The 20,211-nt window shown below is 35.9% G+C and overlaps 1 protein-coding gene across 1 annotated transcript in view; it reads right to left on the minus strand.

Annotated features, from left to right (window-relative positions):
• The window catches only part of RYR3 (ryanodine receptor 3), a 241,883-nt gene that overhangs the window by 83,616 nt on the left and 138,056 nt on the right, over positions 1–20,211 (minus strand). The window contains exons 41-50 of the mRNA XM_074909779.1: positions 18,903–19,032; positions 17,791–17,894; positions 13,677–13,812; positions 9,682–9,862; positions 9,135–9,240; positions 7,819–7,939; positions 4,599–4,768; positions 3,718–3,938; positions 2,361–2,451; positions 806–946 (exon numbers count right to left, since the gene is read on the minus strand). Of these exons, the coding sequence (XP_074765880.1) occupies positions 806–946; positions 2,361–2,451; positions 3,718–3,938; positions 4,599–4,768; positions 7,819–7,939; positions 9,135–9,240; positions 9,682–9,862; positions 13,677–13,812; positions 17,791–17,894; positions 18,903–19,032 (1,401 nt within the window). The remainder of the gene's footprint in view (positions 1–805; positions 947–2,360; positions 2,452–3,717; positions 3,939–4,598; positions 4,769–7,818; positions 7,940–9,134; positions 9,241–9,681; positions 9,863–13,676; positions 13,813–17,790; positions 17,895–18,902; positions 19,033–20,211) is intronic.

Raw genomic sequence — 20,211 nt, forward strand, 5'->3', positions numbered from 1 at the left:
ACAAATAAGGTTTAAAAGCCATTTTAAAATAATGCCAGAGGTCATGTTCATTTCCATACTATAAATCAGAATGTCTAGAGAAGCAATCATCTAAATCTGCTCATTAGAACTGGAACATAAATTCAGAAGGATGCAATGAAAATATGTGTTATTGTCCCATAATGAGAATCTGATTTTTGAGCCCAATCAAATACAAAAAGTATTTACTCGGTAATGCATTTCTCCTATCAGAAATGTTACTTTTTCTTACACTGAGAAAAAATGAGTAAGTGAAAATATCCCAAGATCACACTTTGGAACAGGAAAATGGAAAAATATTTATTTCTGAGAATGTTGTATCATATTGCTTAAGTTGGGCAATAACCAGAAAACTAACAAAATACAACTGTATGTTTGACTACAGACAATGTAAATTTACTGTGCATACACCAAATATTTGACAAGAATATGTATTTCTTAAAACTAATTTTGTGTCAGTAATAAGTATTTTTAAAAGTTTAATGGTGCTAAGGTAGGAGAGGAAACAACACTGACTTGTTAGTGCAGCAAGCAATCTGCCTCATTACTAGTGTAAGGCTATATGGGCATATCAAGATTAAGATTTAACATTTTATTAGTTTGCAGAGAATCTTTCAAGACTCAGCATTCAATTTTTCATTGGGACGTTACTTCATTAAAAACATTCATTGCAATCTCTATCGTATTAGGTGAAAGAATCGTTAAAATAGGAACTTGGCACAGCAAATTATCATTGTAATGCTTTTACGGTCATCCTCTGTACTGTAATGTGAATTACAGTCATTACCTTATGAGACAAGGAATCAAATATTCCCCAGAAAAGTTTTTCAGTTAAATGCAATTCTTCTTCTGCTGCAATTCCATAGCTTCCCATTCCTGAAGGCAGACAATAATATTTCCAGCACTGCTCATAGTGATTTGTCAGAAGCTAGATTTTCAAGAAAATAAAAATGCACATAACAACATATTGATTAGAAAAGTCTGAGTTGCCAGTATCTGTTTAAACAGTTACATGGGTATTATTATTTATTTCTGTTTCTTAATTTCTGAAGTCTCATTAAAAAAGGTCTTTTTTTTTTTTCTTTTTCTTTCTCTTTTTGGATGAGCAGCAGAGCCCATGCTGTGAAAGTATAAAGCCTGTATTAACCCCAACTGCTGTTGTGGGAATCTCAGTGATGACAGTGAGTATCTAAATTGCAAAATTTCAAGACTGTCACCATTTGAGTACAGATTAGCTCACAGGACAAAAATAGAGATAATGAAATCAGTATAAAACAGGACATGATAGATTCTGGTAAAAAGTTTTACAAATTAAAATTTATTTTACTTCTGTCATTTGTAGTTGATAGCCTCAGTACTATTCAAAACATTGCAAAAGACACCTGCAGTACACCCTTTTAGCCGTGCCTGCTCATCTCTGGAAAAACCTATGGAAAGAACTATTATACAACCCGTATCATACTAGTTAAAGAGCTACTGTATATGATTATGGGTGTGCTTTCCATATATTTTGAAATTTCTACTGATTTCTTCTTTAGAACTAAAAATTCTTATCCCATGGGAAATTGTAAAATTCTTTTAGCATCAGACTAGAATCTTGCTATTTTAATCTTTCCTGAAATTTTGTTTAGGAAGGGAAAATAAAAAACCCAAATCAAACACTCCCTCTTAGCCACACTTTTGCTCCAAAATTACTGATGCTCCAGAAAATGGCTGTGAAACTGGCAGCTCTGCTTTAGAGCTTGACAGAATTTCAATTCTGCCGTAAAAAGACCTGCAGGCCTAAGATCAGGCCCTTTTATCCCAACAGGAACAGAAAGCAAACCTGACAGAAAAATTCTAAATAAAAGCTATTTATCATCTCACAATTTTAATTCTCTACTTATAGAACAAGATGATGGATAAGACTTCAGTTAAAGATTGCTCAAAAATAAAAGGGGAATTCTGTTCCCTGTATCCTGTTCTCTGTAGAGTTCACTCAAAATTTAATCCTGACTATGCATCCTACCAAGAGTTGTTATAGCAGAAGAAATACCAAGATGATGCTAACATTTAATTTACTCCTTTCAAATACTCTTCTGTTGAAACACTGAAAAAGTCAACAGTTCACTGAAGAAAATCGCATAATCAACTTATTATATACTGTTTGCATTGGGCAAGATTTCACAAAATATTTAATCATATTCAGTGCAAAAAACTTTATAAAACTGTAACATTTTCAATTCAGAAGTCATTTTGCATTGCTTCACCCTGCCCCATTTTGTTTTTAAAAACATGATAATGACAAATTATTATGAAGTAAGTTTTATGCTGAATGCACGTACAGAAAATAAAGCATTTACCTTGAGAGGCATTTTACAATATTCATTGAGTAGGGGCACATCAAAAACTAGCCTTCTCAACAGCTGTTGTAGCATAGAGGGCCGTAAGTGGCTGTAATTTAAAAAAAAAATAAATTAGAACTTCTTAGTAGAATTCATACAGTCTGGTGAAAATGAAGTAAAAATTGAAAACAATGTGCATACTGGAAGTCAAATCACTCATTAAAAGTATTTTGAGAAACCAGTAGTAGATGCTTAAGGAATCTCTCTATGCTTCATCTACATATAGAAGGATATAGCACAGAAAAACATGCTGCTTCTGGACTCTCTTCAGTGATTAGACAACATGTATGATTGTGCCATATGACAGCAGAGGGAAGGGTACTCGATTTTTTTAGAACACATAGAGGGTACAATCTAAGCAAAAGAAACAGAATATTATCCTGACAAAATGGTTACTGATGTGACACTAAAAAAACCCAAAACACTCCTAACTGAAACTAATCTGGGAAATACATTATGATTATTCGTATAAGAAATAAATCTCAAGTGGAAGACTGAATAAATTACCCAGCATTTCTTTGCTAGCTATTGAATTTCAGTGATCTACAAACTCAAAATCAATGTAAAAATGCGCCTTTCAGATATCCCCCTCAGTTGTCACTTTTTCAGGCTGAAGATTCCTGGTCTACTAAATTGTTCCAAAGGAGTGAAATGATTTCTTATGTTGATTCTTCTTGTTAAACTTTTCTGAATATTTTCCATTTCTACTATATCTTCTTTTTGGCAGGGGTCCAGTGCTATGCACAAACTGAAAATTCACACTGCATTACTAATTTCACAGTCCACTGCACAAATAGCACTACAGTTTATGACAAAGATCAAGAATTATGATTCAGTTGGCAAATCTACATTTCAATTCCTGATACAACTTCAGTGCTCAGTTCAGTTTTAGGATTTGAGAGTGAGGGGAGGTTTTCTTCTTTTTTTTTTTTTTTTTTTTTTCCCAAACTATAGCCAACATTCTTCAAACCACAATCAGAAATACAAGCAAATCTATTCCTTAAATCTTCAACACATACTCACTATCAGACTTGCCAGAACATTTTCGGTAGTTACTGGGATTTTGTTTTTACAAATAATCAGAACTTATCCTGTATCATCATAAAGATCATATCAACATGACAGTTTGTATAATGCAGTATCCATAACAGAAAAATCAAATCTATTTTCTCTTTAAAAAAATCTTATCATACACTCTGGTCATTTATTTCATGCAAGAATAAAATAATGGTAGTTCTACATTATGCAGAAAAAAATTATAAAAATATATATACTGCACAAAAGAAATTAATTTGTACACAGGTATCATACATACTGGCAAATAGCAAGCAGGCATTCTTCAATAGTGTCTCTTTGTGCTTTTGTAAGGGAACGTCCCTTGGATAACCTATATATTGTGTGCAGCATGGAGTCAACCAGAGAGGCATGATGCTCTGTTCCAGAAAAGAGGGGAGCACATCTTTTGAGTAATGGAAACACAGCTGAGCAAATATATCTATTTAGTGCAAGAGCTGCCTCTGTGGTACTTAGAGAAACCTGTATGAAGCAGTAAATGAATGTTAGTATCATATAGAATAAAGGTTACTCAATATAGTCTATAAAACATAATAATGAAATACTCCTCAAGTCCCCTTAGTGGCTGGGTGCTAACATGATATTCCCAGTATACACATGAGGACAAAAGCTATTTTTTTTAACTTGAGAAAATCCAAGACATCCCCTATCTCTTGCCTTACTGCACTCTGAACCAACAGGAGCAAAAAAAGAATATGCGGCTTCTTTCTTTAAACAGGTCAGCAAAACACAAAGCATTAAGTAGCACTTTTCATGTCACTTGATTTCTTCATATGTACACATATATGAATTTTCAATGTACTTCTTGAAAGCACACATGAAATAAAAGTAACCATTAAGCCTATTACAGTATATCCAATATACATACTGCATAATTAATGTAAGCCTGTATTAAAAGTTTTTGAACTACATTACAGTGTTGCTTCATAAGGTAGTACTGAATGCCTATGATCAGACTTAAACACTATAAATTATTAGTAACTGAATGATTACTATTTGTGCTTACAGTGAGCCTACACTACCTTTTTTCCAAAAAAAAAAGCTGGTTTGACTTGAAATTCTGTCCCTTATAGAGCCACTATACTCAGCCACTGCACCTAAACTCCATAGTGAAATACTTACTGTATCCAAAGAGGCAGAGGCTCTTAAATCTGGTAAAAATCCAACTTCCAGTAGGTGAAGAAGGAAGCTTTGGTCCTTAATACCATAGACACGGTCCAAGAAGAGTACCATGGGTGCTTTATGATCAGGACAGAAGTTTGCAGACATGTCTGGCTCGTTTACTGTGCCATCTACACAAATACATAACGCAATAGATAACTGATAAAACAAAAAGCACCAAGACAATGAAAGACGCTGTAATTACATTTAATGTGTAAAACAACATGTTCAATGAAAATTATATTCTTGTTCAGTTTTCTCGTAAGCTGAAAAAGAATACTAAGCTTTTATTATTTCAAAAACTCTATATTTTGCAATTTATTAATCTTTTACTCTTAAATGAAAGCTTAAGAATGAATGGTATTCTACTTGTTTCATTACTACTATGGACAATGCTTATATAGTAAAATTAAAGATAAATATTACTGCAAATATTAAAAGTATATAGTAATTGTGAAGTCAAAGAAGGTTAAGAACTTTAATTTTTGTCTCATTTAAATTAGACTAGGAAGAATATGGAATTCAAGGGAAAGACAACAATAACACAGAAGTTAGCTATGTATCAGATAAACCATCTCTGACTGTAAAGGGGAATAGACAATTCTTGTGAAACAGAAAGGACAACAGAAGAAGGAGGAGAAGGAGGACCAAGTTATTTTGTCATAGAAGAAAATGACAGACTGGTAGTTTATAGCCCATGGAACATGGAGACATTAATAGCAAAAATGGAGATCATATGCCATAAAAACCTCATCCTCTCTTGAGTTTATGCTTTATAGAAAATTTCAGATTGTATGGTTATCTTGGAAGTTATTATTTTGTGAAAAACAAATGTAGATAACCACATTGACTGCTTCTAGGAAAGAATCAGCAGTTGCATAACAAGGAAGAACACACATCATCAGAGTGCATCACCTCTGAACTCTGATTTTGAATTATTTTTGAGTTCCAGAGTGAAGAGGGTGAAAACTCGAGTCTTCACTGACTTCCCTTTAACATGTAGTGTTAAGAAGGCTGTTAGTTCCACTGACAAAAACTCAATTTTAACCTCAATGACAGGTAGGCATCCAGGTACAGATAGGGAGCTATGCAGTTTGATGCAGAGAGAGCAGCAGATCCTTGCCATGCCCTGGGTTCTGGTTCTCTATGTGTACACACAGTACACAATGTTTGGGTCTTCAGAGAGTAGTCTCACTCCCCAGAGGTGAGAATGGATGAATCGGAGTAGTAAGAGAAACAGGTCCTAGAGCAACACAGCTGCATAGCCTCAATTCCACAGTGACAACTCTTGAGGTAGAGGAGGATATAAGTCTTGGGGAAGGAGTGTATCTACCTGGGAAGGAAGGATCTTAAGAGAAGAACCACTTCTCCACACTATGTCAAGTATGTTCCATTGCACATAAGATTCTCCTGTGGTAGACAGGGCCTCCAAGGATATGAAGAAGCAGGCAGTGGAAGTGGGAGATTTGATGTATTAGGCACTAAGCTGGGTGGCTTCATAATGTGTGAGAGGATTCCATGATAACTTGTCTATAGCTTATGGGAAGACCTCGTGGGAGGCAGGCAGAAATCTTGAGTCTCAAAGAATGCATGAGATAGTGGTGTAGAGGAGAGGGATTTAGTTAAGATATATTATAAACAGGAGAATTCTTTGGGGACAAGATGGGCAAGTACAGAAATAGCCTGCGCCTTAATAAAAAAGAAATCGGGCTTCTAGGATTAAATGTTAGAGGTCAGAGTGGACCTAGAAATTGGAGAAAAGGTGTAGAGGAGCACCTTCTTCAGATCAGGACAATCCCAAAGTGAATATGTCTGGTTTTCACTTCCTCTGAGAAGGCCAGGGAAGAAATAAACAGCAGAATTCTAAGAAACAGGAAAGATGATTAAAATGCAATGTGCACATGTAACATTTTAAGCAAGCAAGGACAATGAGGACTCTATACTGAGTCATCAGTGACCTGGAGGAGGAGGCAAACAAAGGAGCCTGTATAAATCGGTATAATACACTAAATTCTTTTATGGGGTTAAATCATTAACAAAACTGAGTGAGCAAAGTAGAGGTAGCTGCACTTCAATGAGGAAAACTCTTAAGTTAAGCCATCTGCAGAAAAATAAGACATGCCTACATGATGTTGAGCTTGGAACTGACATTACAAAGAGATGTTGAGGTCATAACTGAAATTCTGTGAAACCATTAGCAGAAGTGTAGCAGCAGACAAGTAAGTCAAGATAATGGGCAAAATCAGAAAGGGATATTCAGAATATGAGAGGGGGCATCATTTTTGTGCGATATAAAATAGAAAATTAATACATAAACCAAACTATTGTGTGCCCATGTTATCAGCACAACTTTCACACCTATTGTACATCTCACAGCTGTTTTTCATATCTTAGGACTGCAGAATAGAGATAGTGAAGGTACACAGAAGGGCAACTAAAATAATTCAGGGAATGGAGCAGTTACACTGAGAGACTACTGAGATTCTTCAGTTTGGCAAAATGAGGACTGAGAAAGCATATAGCTGAGATTCTATGAGATTTAGAAAATTATTAATGTAGCTGACAAGGTGAATGAAGAACTGCTATACACCAAATCCCCAAATACTACTATTCAAGAGTGTTCATTAAAATTAGTAGAATATAAGTGTTTTGTTGTTTTTTGTTTTGTTTTAAATAAACGGATATGCTTAAAATGCTTCTTTATCTAGCAAATAGTGGAGTTCTGGAACTTATTGCCACAGGATTTTGTGACTACTGACATTATTCCAAAGGGATTAGATACATTCTTGGACACCAGGTCCAGAAATGGTCCAGAAATGGGTATTAATGTACAGGACCCTCTAATCTTTCTGAACAAATGACTGGATGAAGTACAAAAGGACTGAGTCCAAGGTTAGACAGCATCTCTACAACCACTGCTGGAGACAAAGTAATGGGATGGACAGCCCATTAGTGGGAACCTGTAAAGTAATTCTTATGCTCTTACATTCTCTGCCCCACAGGAGTCAGTATCTGTTCTACTGGAGCAGCTCTAATTGATATATATCTAATTAAAATCTGAAGAACAGTTCTCTGCTTGTACTCAACTCTAACAAAACTACTCTATTTAACATGTGGAGGCTTATGTGCTGGAAGATTTTTACAAATAGATGAACTGGTTGAATAAAAGCATTGAAATTACCTTTGTTAACTGTTGACAGCTTTAGCGGTATGCTTATAATCCCAACCAAATCTTCAGTTGGCACTAGAGATCGAAGGATTGATCTGATTCGAATAGCTTCCCCTTTTCCGCTTTGAATAAGCTGTTAGAAAATTTTATCAATTAAGAAATTTAGTACTGAGGAACATAAGGAAAATTTCCTCAAAATACTGATATTAATATGACTTTTTTCAAACACTGGAAAAAAATGCACAGAAATTCAATTTATCCCAGCACTCTAATGAAGTTGTTGATTTTCAGCTGATCTGACTTATGAATAATAGTTTTGATATCTTATCAATAATTTCACAATATTATATATTCCCAGTGACAGAAAACAACCTGCACATGGATAATATTCCTATCCCAACCAGATAAAGTGATGAAACTGAATATTTCTGAAAGACTCATGTTACTTACAGAATCTACAGTGCCAGGTTTTTAGTTTGCCTCTATACTATGAGCAAATGCAAACATGTATGATGTATCTATGCATTTTTTTATTATTTCTATGCAATAAAAATTTCAAAATACATTAACAATGAGGTGACCAATTCCTTTAACTTTTTAGCAGAAATTAGGTAGTCACAACTTGTGTCTCTGAGAATCTCTACCAGTAATTTTCCTAACATGAAACTACTATCTCAGGTAACAGACAGCTACATACAACTTTACAGCTAATAAGTTAATGGCTTTGGTAATAGTAAGGAGGCTACAAACCAAATTTCTTCTTGTTGTACTGAGATATTGCATTTTCAGCTGGATTTACGCCACTAAAAAAAAATCTTAAGATTCTGACAAGACAAGTCAATTTAACTAAAACTAAGTATTACCTGTGGCTGTTACAGGCAGTAGAGTCAAAACAGTTATTTTACATATTTTTCCACGTATTTATATGGCATAGACACCATATTTCATCAGTGCACACAAAAGCAGCTCTGTATCACATACGTTATGGAAGTGATTTTTATGGCTTTCTAGAGAACTGTAAAGGTCGAGTTTCAAAATTTAATTGGAAGTATAAATGTGCAACACTAATAGTTCATCTTTGCTTTGATTCCATAGTCATATAAAAATTCTCAAAATTTTAGATAAATAAAAGACCATAAAGAATCAAAAGACCATGCTGCTTTATAAACAGCTTGCAGGGAACACATCTGTCTAGATACAGCGAGAAATGCAATAAAGTCCACCTTCTGAAGAGAAGCAGCTTTTAAATAAAGAACAGTTTATTTAGACATGTACAGTTCTGTTACAAATCCCCTACATTTTCTGAACAAGTGACAAAATGAACTTACATGCATTTCTGGTGCACAGCGTCCAAGTAAATCTATAAGAGCTGAGTAAAATGACATGATTGCATTGCCCATGTGTACAATTTCCTCTTCTTCCTCCTCCTCTTCACTATAAGGTAAACAAAACCAGTGATCATTTTTAAGTTTATAGCACCCCTCCGGAGCTAGATCCATGATCCAGAGACTATTAATCAGATATACTAATTTCCTCTGGCTCCGGATTACAAGGTTTTTATCTCTAGAGTAAACCTACAATTGAACAGTGATAACTGACTTCACAAGAGCCTTTCATCTTCCTCTTTCACTTTACTTTTGCTTTATTCCACAACAGCCTTCTCCTTCAGGCTTCTTTTCTATAGCTCTTACTCCACTGTTACCTAGCTCATGCTTTATGAATTCCATATGACAACTGCTTTTAGATGCAAATCTCTAATGCTCTATATATTTGTATAATGCCTTACACAACAGGGCCTATTACCAAAATATTGCAAGCATGATTAAACCAGCTATTAAATCATCATTTGCCAAAGGAGCATTCACATTTACTTACCCTTCTCTTTTATAGGCCTGGGAAGGAAGGTCACGAGTAGGATTCTCTGAGATCCTGATAGCTTCTTGCATAGCTGCCAGCAAACCATTTCCTCCTTCTCCCCTAAGGTCTGGTCCGAAGCACTCTGGCCGTCGAATAAGGAGCTTGACAACAACACTTGCATTTTCCTCAACACTTTCACCTGAGGACCAAAACCAACTATATATACTTTCTCCTGAAAGGTATCCTTAAGTCAGAAGACAACCATATTTCCCCCTAACTTCTACAAAATATAAAACAAATCCTCATCCCTATTTTTGAAAAAAAAACCAAAACAAACAACCCCAAACAACTAAAAACCAAAACCGTATCAAGTTGGCAGCTCAGATGTGCTTTATCAAAAACATACCAAGGTTTAAAAGTGACAGTGCAGACTTGTCTTGCAAAAGTTTCACTACACTCAATCTAGAAAGGTTCACTTCAGAAGGTTAATTTGCTTTTTCTGGCAAAGACTACTCTCTCTGGTATACAGGTTAATAGTCCCAAGAAGCCTGCTACTGGGGAGGGCGAGAAGGAAGTTTCGGCTCTAGCCAACTGCCCCAACCTCTTGCTCTCTCCCCTCTCCTGCAGAACAGGGAGAAAATAGAAGAAAGTTGTGACAACTCATGGATCAAGATAATGACTGTCTAGTAGAGAAAGCAAAAGCTATGCATGCAAGCAAAGCAAAAAGACAAATTCATTCACTGTTTCCCAGGCAGATGTTTAGCCAGTTCCTAGAAAGCAGGTCCTCGGCACACATAAATGGTTGGGAAGACAAGCACCATAACCACAAATGTCCCCATCTTCCTCCTTTCCCTGAGTTTTTACTGCTGAGCACAATATCATGGTATGGAGTATCCCTCTGGTCAGTCTGGATCAACTGTCCCAGCTGTGTCCCCTCCCAACCTCTTGACCACACTGAACCTACTCAGTGGGGCCAGGGAAAGAGGGGAAGGGGGCAGAAATTAAAAATATACCACCATACGGGTTGATATGAAGAAAATTAACTCCATCCCAGACAGACCTAGTACAGAGCATGAGAGTTACTTGATTTTTAATGAGCCAACTGAAGCAAGGAATGTTGCTTAAAATTATGTCCTTAGAACTTCATGAGTGGAAACTCATCTCAGAGTCTTATCTTCTTGACTAAAAGAATAACAAACTGTATTTTAGGTTAAATATACCTACAGTAAAATCTCCTTGATTCTTTCTACTGCATTTAAAAATATTCGTTAAATCTTCTGCTTGCTATTTAAAGCCTGAAATGGAATAGTTCACTTTTTCTATATACAAAAATCACATTAAAATCAGTTGTGAAGGTCATGGCTTGCCTGAAACAACCCCACTTATAACAGCTTTGTGTGGAAAAATGTATGTGTATTTGAAAAGGGTGAAGAGCAGGTTTAACTATTGTATGAATCCAGCACAGGCAGACAGGTGGTGATCTAGAAGCTTGCTAAATAAAAGAAGGAACCTTCATATACATGTACTCTGTATGCAGCTAACTGCTTTGTGGACTGCAGTTAGTGGCAGCACATGGAAGAATGATAGGAATAATCAGGTCAAATTCTTAGCTGATGGTTAAATGCAACTGTTTCAAAATGCACAGTCGCTACCTTATAATAATACTGATAACCTGTATGAAGATATGAAATTAATGGGACATGTAGGAAGAAAACAAATTACAGGAAACAGTAAAATAAAATGTAACAGAAAAATACAGTTCATAGCCACTGAACTAGTTATGTCAGTATCTTGGATCATCAGCACCTATATTTTACATGCAAGCTACAATACTAAACCAGTACACAAGTAGCAAGTTTATATTAAACTGAATGTTGAAGCTTTAGCAGCCACTAAAAAAGTAGGATTAGAAACTGTGGTTTAGCCAAGAGCAGCAGTGGTGCTACCAAAAATACAGAGTCAACAGAAGGCAATGGTAGGTGAGGTAACTGGGACTGACTGGCTCTAGAAGGAGCAGCTAAACACTTTAAACATGTCAGTCTTGTATTTTTCCCACTTAAAACACTGGTACGAACACAGGATGAGAGGAAATGGCCTCAAGTTACATCAGGAAAGGTTTAGATTGAATATTAGGAAAAATTTCTTCACCGAAAGGGTTGTCAAGCATTGGAACAGGCTGCCCAGGGAAGTGGTTGAGTCACCAGCCCTGGAAGTATTTAAAAGACGTGTAGATGTGGCACTTAGGGACCCGGTTTAGTGGTGGACTTGGCAGAGTTAGGTTTATGTTTAGGTTAGACTTCATAATCTTAAGGGTCTTTTCCAACCTAAATGATTCTATGATTCTACACCCTAATTACTGACATTCCACACTCAGTAGGGGTTTTTTATTCTTTCTTTCTTTCTCCTTTTCATTCACCTTATTTTCATACTGCAGGGAAAAAGCAAGATTTTAAGTCTTCAAGTCAACAATTTTAGTTTCATCTGGTTAAAATCTTCTAAGTGAAGATTTTTAAAATAATAAATTAAGTAAAATCTAGTCTCAAAAAAAATTCACCTCTCTACAGATATACAAACTACCATCAAAACACACAGACCACCCAACTACAGTTCCTAGCTGCTCCCAAATCTTTGTATGTTTCAAACATTTTTTGAGGACACAAATACAAAACCCCCTTAAAAATTGTGAGGGACTGTTTGAATTCATATTGCATAATCAAAGTGCAAATAAAAACAAAATTATGAAAGGTAATTAATTTTTAATTTAATAAAAGCACTACCAATATTGTATCTCTATCTATCTAAAACTGTCATAACAAGAAGATTCAAAACCCTGACCATAACTGTTTGTCAGAAAAAAAGCAGCTGAAACACTTGAATCTAAATCTTAATTCTAACAGTCCATCCAGCAAAGTTTACTCTTCATAATAAATAAACTATCACAAGTAAGACAAAAGTTATCTTCATGTAATTATACACAGGACTGTTAACATTTATTTATTTTATAAACAATGAAAACCACACACTTTATTATCTCAAAGACTCGTTCTACACTTCTTATATCATAGCAGTTTGTCAAGTTAGTTTAGCAGCCTGCTCAAGCTTATCAACTAATGAACATACTTCAGATACGTTTACTACACTGGAGTGTAAATGTGCTTATTGTTTCTATTCCAGGTATTCTTTGCTAATTTCAGACCAATAGTAAGTGAATAGAACAGCCAAAATCTAAAAATTAGACTGTTTAAAACAATTCTCTTTCGGTGGTCTATAGCTGTCCTTACAACGGTTTCCACACTGGTAGACCAGATAGGTGGTGAAAAGCGAAGTCTTTTGATCTCATCTATTCTCTAATTTAAATTACTAGTTTGACAGAAAAAAATCCACATGAACCGGAGGATGCTTGTTGTTTAGTGGCATTCAGACAATCTAAATCTGATTTTAGCATATTTGTTTCATAAATTTCAAAAGGAAACTGGCCACAGAAGCAAGTATAAGACAGTTATCAAAGGAGAAGACTTTTTTCTTTTTTTACAACATCAGATTTAAGGTACACAGTCAGGGTGCTTTACAGACACTGATCCCTCAGAACTACGTACACATGTCATCTATTGGAAATTTGCTTTTTGTAATGCAAAATGGCCTAATTACAAAACTCTAAATCTCCCAGTGGTATAGTGGCTAAAAAATGTCTAACCATCAGTGCTGACTGGTTATGTGTATAACCAGTATATACGGTATATGCAAATACCACAGTTTACTTACTGAAAGAATTCCTAATATCATTTGCCACTCTATTAAATTATGCAAGTTGCAAAAAGAGTAAGGAAAAAAAAATGCAACTGATTATGAAGGTTCAAAAAACTACAATAAGCAGAATATACCAATAATCTTGTATTTGTAATGAGAACAGTATGCATTAACCTCTCTTCATCCATTAACACATTTTTATGGTTAGAAAAGAAATTTTAAGGAAACCTTTTAATGGAACTTGGATGCCAAGAAATTACACTTACTGTTAACAAAAACTGCAAATCTTAAGAATGACAGGTAACGTTCACCCTCTATTGGATTCCATCCAATGTCTGGATAGCCTTTAGCCAGCAGTACTGGACAACTCTGCAGGCCGCAACCTGCCAAGTAGGTAACAACCTACAACACAGAAGCAAGCATTTACTCATGTGTTTAGGAATAAATTTCTAAAAATAAGTATGAAACAAAATGAACATTGTTTTGTTTTTAATAACAAGGGTTTTATATACTAGGTATTTCACATGAGAAACTACCAACATAGCTCATTATTGCATCAGTCTCAGTTTCTAGTTCCTGCTTTTGATGATGAAGAAAAAAGTCAAGCACTCTTTACTTTTGAAGTTACCTAATTATATGATGACATAAAAATACAACAATAAGAATAAATGTGGAATGTGAAAGGTAGAATAAAATATTGTGGAATTAATATATTTTTTTTACAGTACATAAACAACAGTTAAAATACTGTTTAACAACTTTAAAAATCACATCAATAACCATATATGACTAATTTGCTACAGGAGCAAAATAAATATTGTATCAACATTTTATTTACCATAATTCCAATTTTAGTACATATGCAAATTAAATTTTTCAGAATACTGATAAATATCAGTGAACAGTTTTAAGAGTCTGAAACCAGAAAGATTAAAATTTTTGACAATATGTAAATTCCTAATACCAGTTATTGTCAAGAGGAATATCTCTAACTAAGGGAAATATTTGAGAAATTATGACAAATTTCATTAATTACAGTAAACTAAATTTTTGAAACATGTACAGGATGATTTCTCAATCATTTAAAAGGAAATTTGCAGACAACTGCACAAACATGATTTTTGTTTTCATTTAAAATACACAAAGGACAACACATGATGATAATACTTAAATATATTTTGAAATAAGTAATGAACATCAAGAAGCCTTCATGAAACTGTAAAAAGAGATGCAGTCATAATTTTTTACAATGGAAGGCAGCCAAAAATGGGTGGCAAAAGGGAGATAGGTTTTTCTACTTGGAAGAGAGACATGTGTTATTCTGCCTAAGCACTCTTATAGCAATTCCACCATCCATGAGATCATATTTAGTCATTATCTAATGCCTTAGGAGAGAAACTAGTAATGAATTCAGGAAGAAGAATTACACCTCTGCTGATACAGTTGCCTCCAAAAGGCTGCAACAGAGGAAAAATGGGCTGATGTGAAAAAATTGTTTATTACAGCATACAGTAAGCAAAATACGCGGTGCACTTGGTAGAAAAAGTATGCAATCCCTAACAGAGCTCAATAGCTTTCTAGCATCCATTCAGAAGATATGAGTGAATACATACTTGTAGGAGACTAGAGCTGCATCTTATATAGAATGTGAGAAAACTGGTAGAATAAATCTCCATCTCTTTTCAGATTTTATAATGCTACCACCAAACCCCATAATTTTAATCTATTTGGTTTACTATAGTATGTCATCAGGGCGTGGGCTACTTTTCTTGTGCAATCCTCTACCTTCCACACATTCACACATGTGCAGTAAAAAGATCAAATCTGCAGTGGCAAAAGTTAAAAGGTTAAGTTGTCTCCGTGTAATTTATTTGCTTTGAACACAGGCTTTATAGTTCAAACTTCAGTCACACAGAAATGCTGTATTATTCTGTGAGTAGGGTATGTATGCCACATTCATCAAACTGATATTTGTTTTTTCTTGTATATAGATTTATTTTCTGAGTAACATCCACATGCTGCACTGTATAAAATTATTGACTCTCCAAAGTTAATATATTACAGGCAATACATTACCATTCTTACAGCTAAAATGACTGGTGAATTTTGGAAGCCCAGATTGAGACATATACAGTCTGATTTTTCAGCATAAAATACTGTGTGTACTGCAGCTGATATCTGTTACTGTGTGAAAATTCCATACTTGTATGGTGCCAAGTATTCCAATGTAAGCAATCAGTAAACGAGGAACATGCAGTTAATGATCAACAGTGAAATTCAGTTTAAGTGATTTGTCCTACAGTAATTTTCATGAAAATGTGAGACAGTCACTGGTGGTGTTCCAGTCACTCGTGGTGTATCCTAAGGGTTGAGAGGGCAAATGAGTACCACACAGCTGCTCACTCCCACCTTTCCCTCCCAGCACTGGGAAGGAGATAAGCAAAAGGTCCAGGAAACTGAAATAAGGATGGGGGGGGGGGGGTGGTGGGGGTGGGGGATGATGATGTCATCCTTTAAGGTACAGGCAAAAGACAGAATCATTAGGGGAAGAAAACAAAGAATATAAAATTTAATACAGACGCTAACAACAACAACATGTAACAGTCAGAGTAGGCCTGCGAGAAGGATTATCACATCTTGAAAAGACCTTCTCCCACCCCTCCCTTCTTCCCTGTCTCAGCTTTGCTCCCGGTATCTCCACCTCCATGCACCTGGTGGGGCAGGGGGCAGGGCATGGGGGGCAGTCAGTCCTGCTGCTTCTTCCCCTTCAGGGAGGGGGAAGCTTCTTGCATTCCTCCCCTGTCCCAGCACAGTCCCCCTCTCACAGGAGACAGTCCTCCACAAACCAGCTCCAACATGAGTCACTCCCATGGGCGTGTGGGTCCCACCCACATGTTGCAGTCCTCCCAGCACTGAACTACAACTGCAGGGGCTTCTTGACATGGGGTCCCGGCCTTCTTCGGGCACAGTCACCCGGGACTTCTTTACATGGGACCCCCACAGGCTGCAAACTGGTATCTGCTCCACCACAGACCCCCATGGGTGGTGGTGGGCAGCCCTGCAATCTCACCATGGGATACAGAGGAGTGTCTTCTCTGGTGCACCTCCTCCCCTTCTCCTCCTTCCTTCCACTGACCCCAGTGTCTGCACAGACATTCTCCTCACAACTCCCCCAACTCCTCTCAAGTTCCCCTTCTTAAATATGTTATTGCAGAGGCACAGCCAATTGGCCCGGCCTTGGCACAAAGGCAGGTCCAACTTGGAGCTGGGGGAGCTTTGAGCCTGTAGCCTCTTCCCCTGCTATCAAAAAAAACCCCACCACGCACTCAAACCGGGACAATACTGGGGCCAATACCGTTTAATATTTTTAGTAATGACAGGACAGAGTGTACTCTCAGCAATTTTGCAGGTGATACAAATTTGATAATTGTTCTCAATGCTACCTTTATCTAATTAGTATACTCCCATGCTCTCTCACACCATTCCCATTCATATTCTTGTCTTCGTCGTCTTCTAGCTGTCCCTACCGTACATCCATTTATTTCCTTTTCTCAGCTTTTCCCCTCCCACAGCATATGCTGATCACAAACACCCCCACAATTGGTTCTGCTCTCTTCACAGGATTCTCCCATACTGCACAGAGGCTTTCCCTGTGCTAAGCCATCATTTAGGTGCTTAACTGTTCTTCATTTATATTAAACTCTGCCTTCTGTTTTCTGTTCCCCAATGCTATACTAGCACATATCACTTCCTTTCCCTGCTTTCCTCCTCTTCTGACTGTGCACTCATCTTCCATCTCTTAATCTGTTTTCCTTCCTGGATATACAAAGAACCTTCATACTATTTTTTGTATCCTTCTACCCACCATTTCTAGCTCATCCTGCATCTCCTCACATTTCCCTTTATTCCTAACCATTGCCAAAGACCTGACTCCTGGATTTAGTTTCCTATTGCAATTACCCTTAAAATCCTGTTCCAACTTCCCTTCTTCAAATACCTGCCCTTCCATTCTCTTAGCTCTTGCCTCCATCCCCATCAATCTCTATGATTTATTTAAGCCAGAAAACCTGCTTTCCTTCTCCACATTCTACTCTTAATTTTTCAAATTTGCTTCTCCCCAAAAATGCTTCCTTCCTCCTGTGTCTCGCCTTATTACAATAGTGAAAGAATGCAGAAGATAGAAATAAATCTCTTTTGCTGTGATTCCCACTAAGTGTAATGCAAAATCAAGGAAAATACTGCTCAGTCAATCTCACCTTGAGACAGCACATACCTAGAGCAAGTATTTCTGAGGAGATCATATTGAAAAATTACTATGATCAAACTTACCCTCCTAGCACAAGTAAGCTATTTAATAAATAGGTCAGAGTGATCACTTACCTTATCGAGATCTGGTTCCTCCAATGCTAGTGCAAGCTCATTGTTGTCCATTACAGAAGCTGCTGCAACATCTAGTGGCGTCGAACCTCTCATTGAAGGAAACGCTGCACAAGAAAGGTAAGATAGAACAATTCGATTTGCAGTAATCACAGTCATGCAGCAGAGGGCAGCAATCACATTGGAATCTAGAACGTAATATATTAATAGCATGTTGTATTCCTGCTCTTCAATCAAGAACATGGCTAACTGTTTTGAATAATGTCAAAATAAATGCTGAAATTGTTTTCTGACTTGACATCAATATCTATAAACATACTCAACAACACTGATTTTAAATGTAGATGAAGAAATCAGTATTAACATAGTAAATCGTAGGACTATTATTTCTTTAGTAGAGCAACATGTTAGCTATATAATTCTGCACAATCCCATTAACTCAAGATTTTAAAATATTCCTATATTAAACTAAAAGTGACATTTTCAAGCTTCAGTTACCTGTTTTCTTTCTTTTAGTCTTATCCCATTTTCTGTATTTAATATGGGAAATGCAGACATCAAAATGGTCACCATGGACAGCTGAAGCACTGTGAAACCACACACTATCTTGCCTTGCTATACCTTATTAATACAGCCCATCTATCTAGCCAAGATAATTCTCCTTGTGTTACAAAATCTAACTCACACACATTAAAAAAACACACATTCCGTGTTCTGAAGTAAAAATATGAAATTCACAGCAGTGGTCTAAATTGTAGAGGGAAGGGAAATGAAACCAGATGAAAGAGGCAAGCACCATAAAGGATTAATTTAGATTTCTACTCACAACTATATTGATTGGAAAAGATGTTAAACTGTATGGATTTAATCCTAAATATTTCAAGGTATTTGAAAACACAGATTTAGACTATTCTGTTTCTAATACAGTTCAGACACATAAGGATGAAAGGAAAATGGGGGAAAAAAAAAAAAATTAGAGGTGAAACCACAAAGTGGTTTAAGCTTCAGAAAGGCTTCAACACATGCTTCAACTTGATATACAAATTAGATACTAGTCTTGTGATATCACAGTTCCTCCTGGTCTTGCTTTCAGCTGTTACAGCTACATGACATACCCAGTCCAACGCTGCTGTTTTCCAGTAAGTAACTAAGATGCTCAAACATGGCCTTTTGGTTTTGACGACTAATTCGACAGAAGTAGCACAGGAATCGACAACAGCTTGCCACCATCTTAGGAAAAATGATCTGCTGAAGAAGAAAGTTGACAAAGCAGTGAAATATGTTAATTACCAATCTGTTCCAATTCTTCTTCCTGCACTCCTAACAAGGAAAGTATAGTGAAGTTACTAAGGTGATAAGCAGCTGACAGTTTTGCTTCTAACTTAAGAAAGGACCCTCACTTTTAATTTTTGTACTCATTAGGCCATTAGGTTTAAAATAATTAAAAAATAATTTTGCAGAGGACTATAGGTGATGTATAAGGGGAAAAAACAAAGAAATTACTCTCATCAAAGCAATTTGCAGATTAGCAAATGCAGTTCTACAAAAACTGTATTTTAGCAGCATTACAATAACAAGCTCAATCCCAAATATTAGGTCATAGCAGAACAAAGAATATACAAGAACCTTAGTTTATCCTCTAATATTACAATAAGAATATATAGTCTTCATATAAAACATTTTTACAAGACTCCTATGTTGTTCAATGTATAGGCCTGATAAAATTAAATTCCATTAACTATCCAATGCTTGTAAAACCAAAAGCAAACAAAAAGCCACCACCACTTCACTTGCTGCACATTATATGCAAGGATTTCTCCTCTGAAAAGAAAATAATTTAATCTGTAGAAAGTTTCAATTAGTCATAACATCTGAGATGAACAAGTTATGCCATTCTCACATTTCACTGAGAGAACAAGACCAAAAATCATGTGAGAGATTTTTGATGCTTGTTTGAAGGTTTTTCTATTTGATTTATTAAATTTTCCATTACATAGCACTTTTTAAAAAGTTCCACTGCAGATCTATGTCCTCAGGATACTTCATAAAATAAATGAGAAAACTCATTACCATCATGGAGAATTTTGGGGTTTTTTTAATAATCTGACTAGCACCCTTTAGGCACAAGCAGGAATATAGTCGATATATTTTATATATATATATATATATATTCTATAATATCCAAGGTGATATCTGAGCATTTTAACCACAATATCATGGATTTTTTCCTTCCTATAACATCCTGCCTCCTTCACTTCATGCCTTTCAACTATAAATAATATTGCTTATACTTAATTATAAAAAAGTCTAATAAATGTTGCCTTCTTTACAAAACAACTTTAATTCATGCTGAGAAGGGCAACCTTTTCACTTAATGAAACAACAATCTTGCAGAAATAGTGATTATGTAATTAAAAGCTATAA

Source organism: Athene noctua, chromosome 6, assembly GCF_965140245.1.
Source record: "Athene noctua chromosome 6, bAthNoc1.hap1.1, whole genome shotgun sequence".
NCBI lineage: Eukaryota > Metazoa > Chordata > Aves > Strigiformes > Strigidae > Athene > Athene noctua.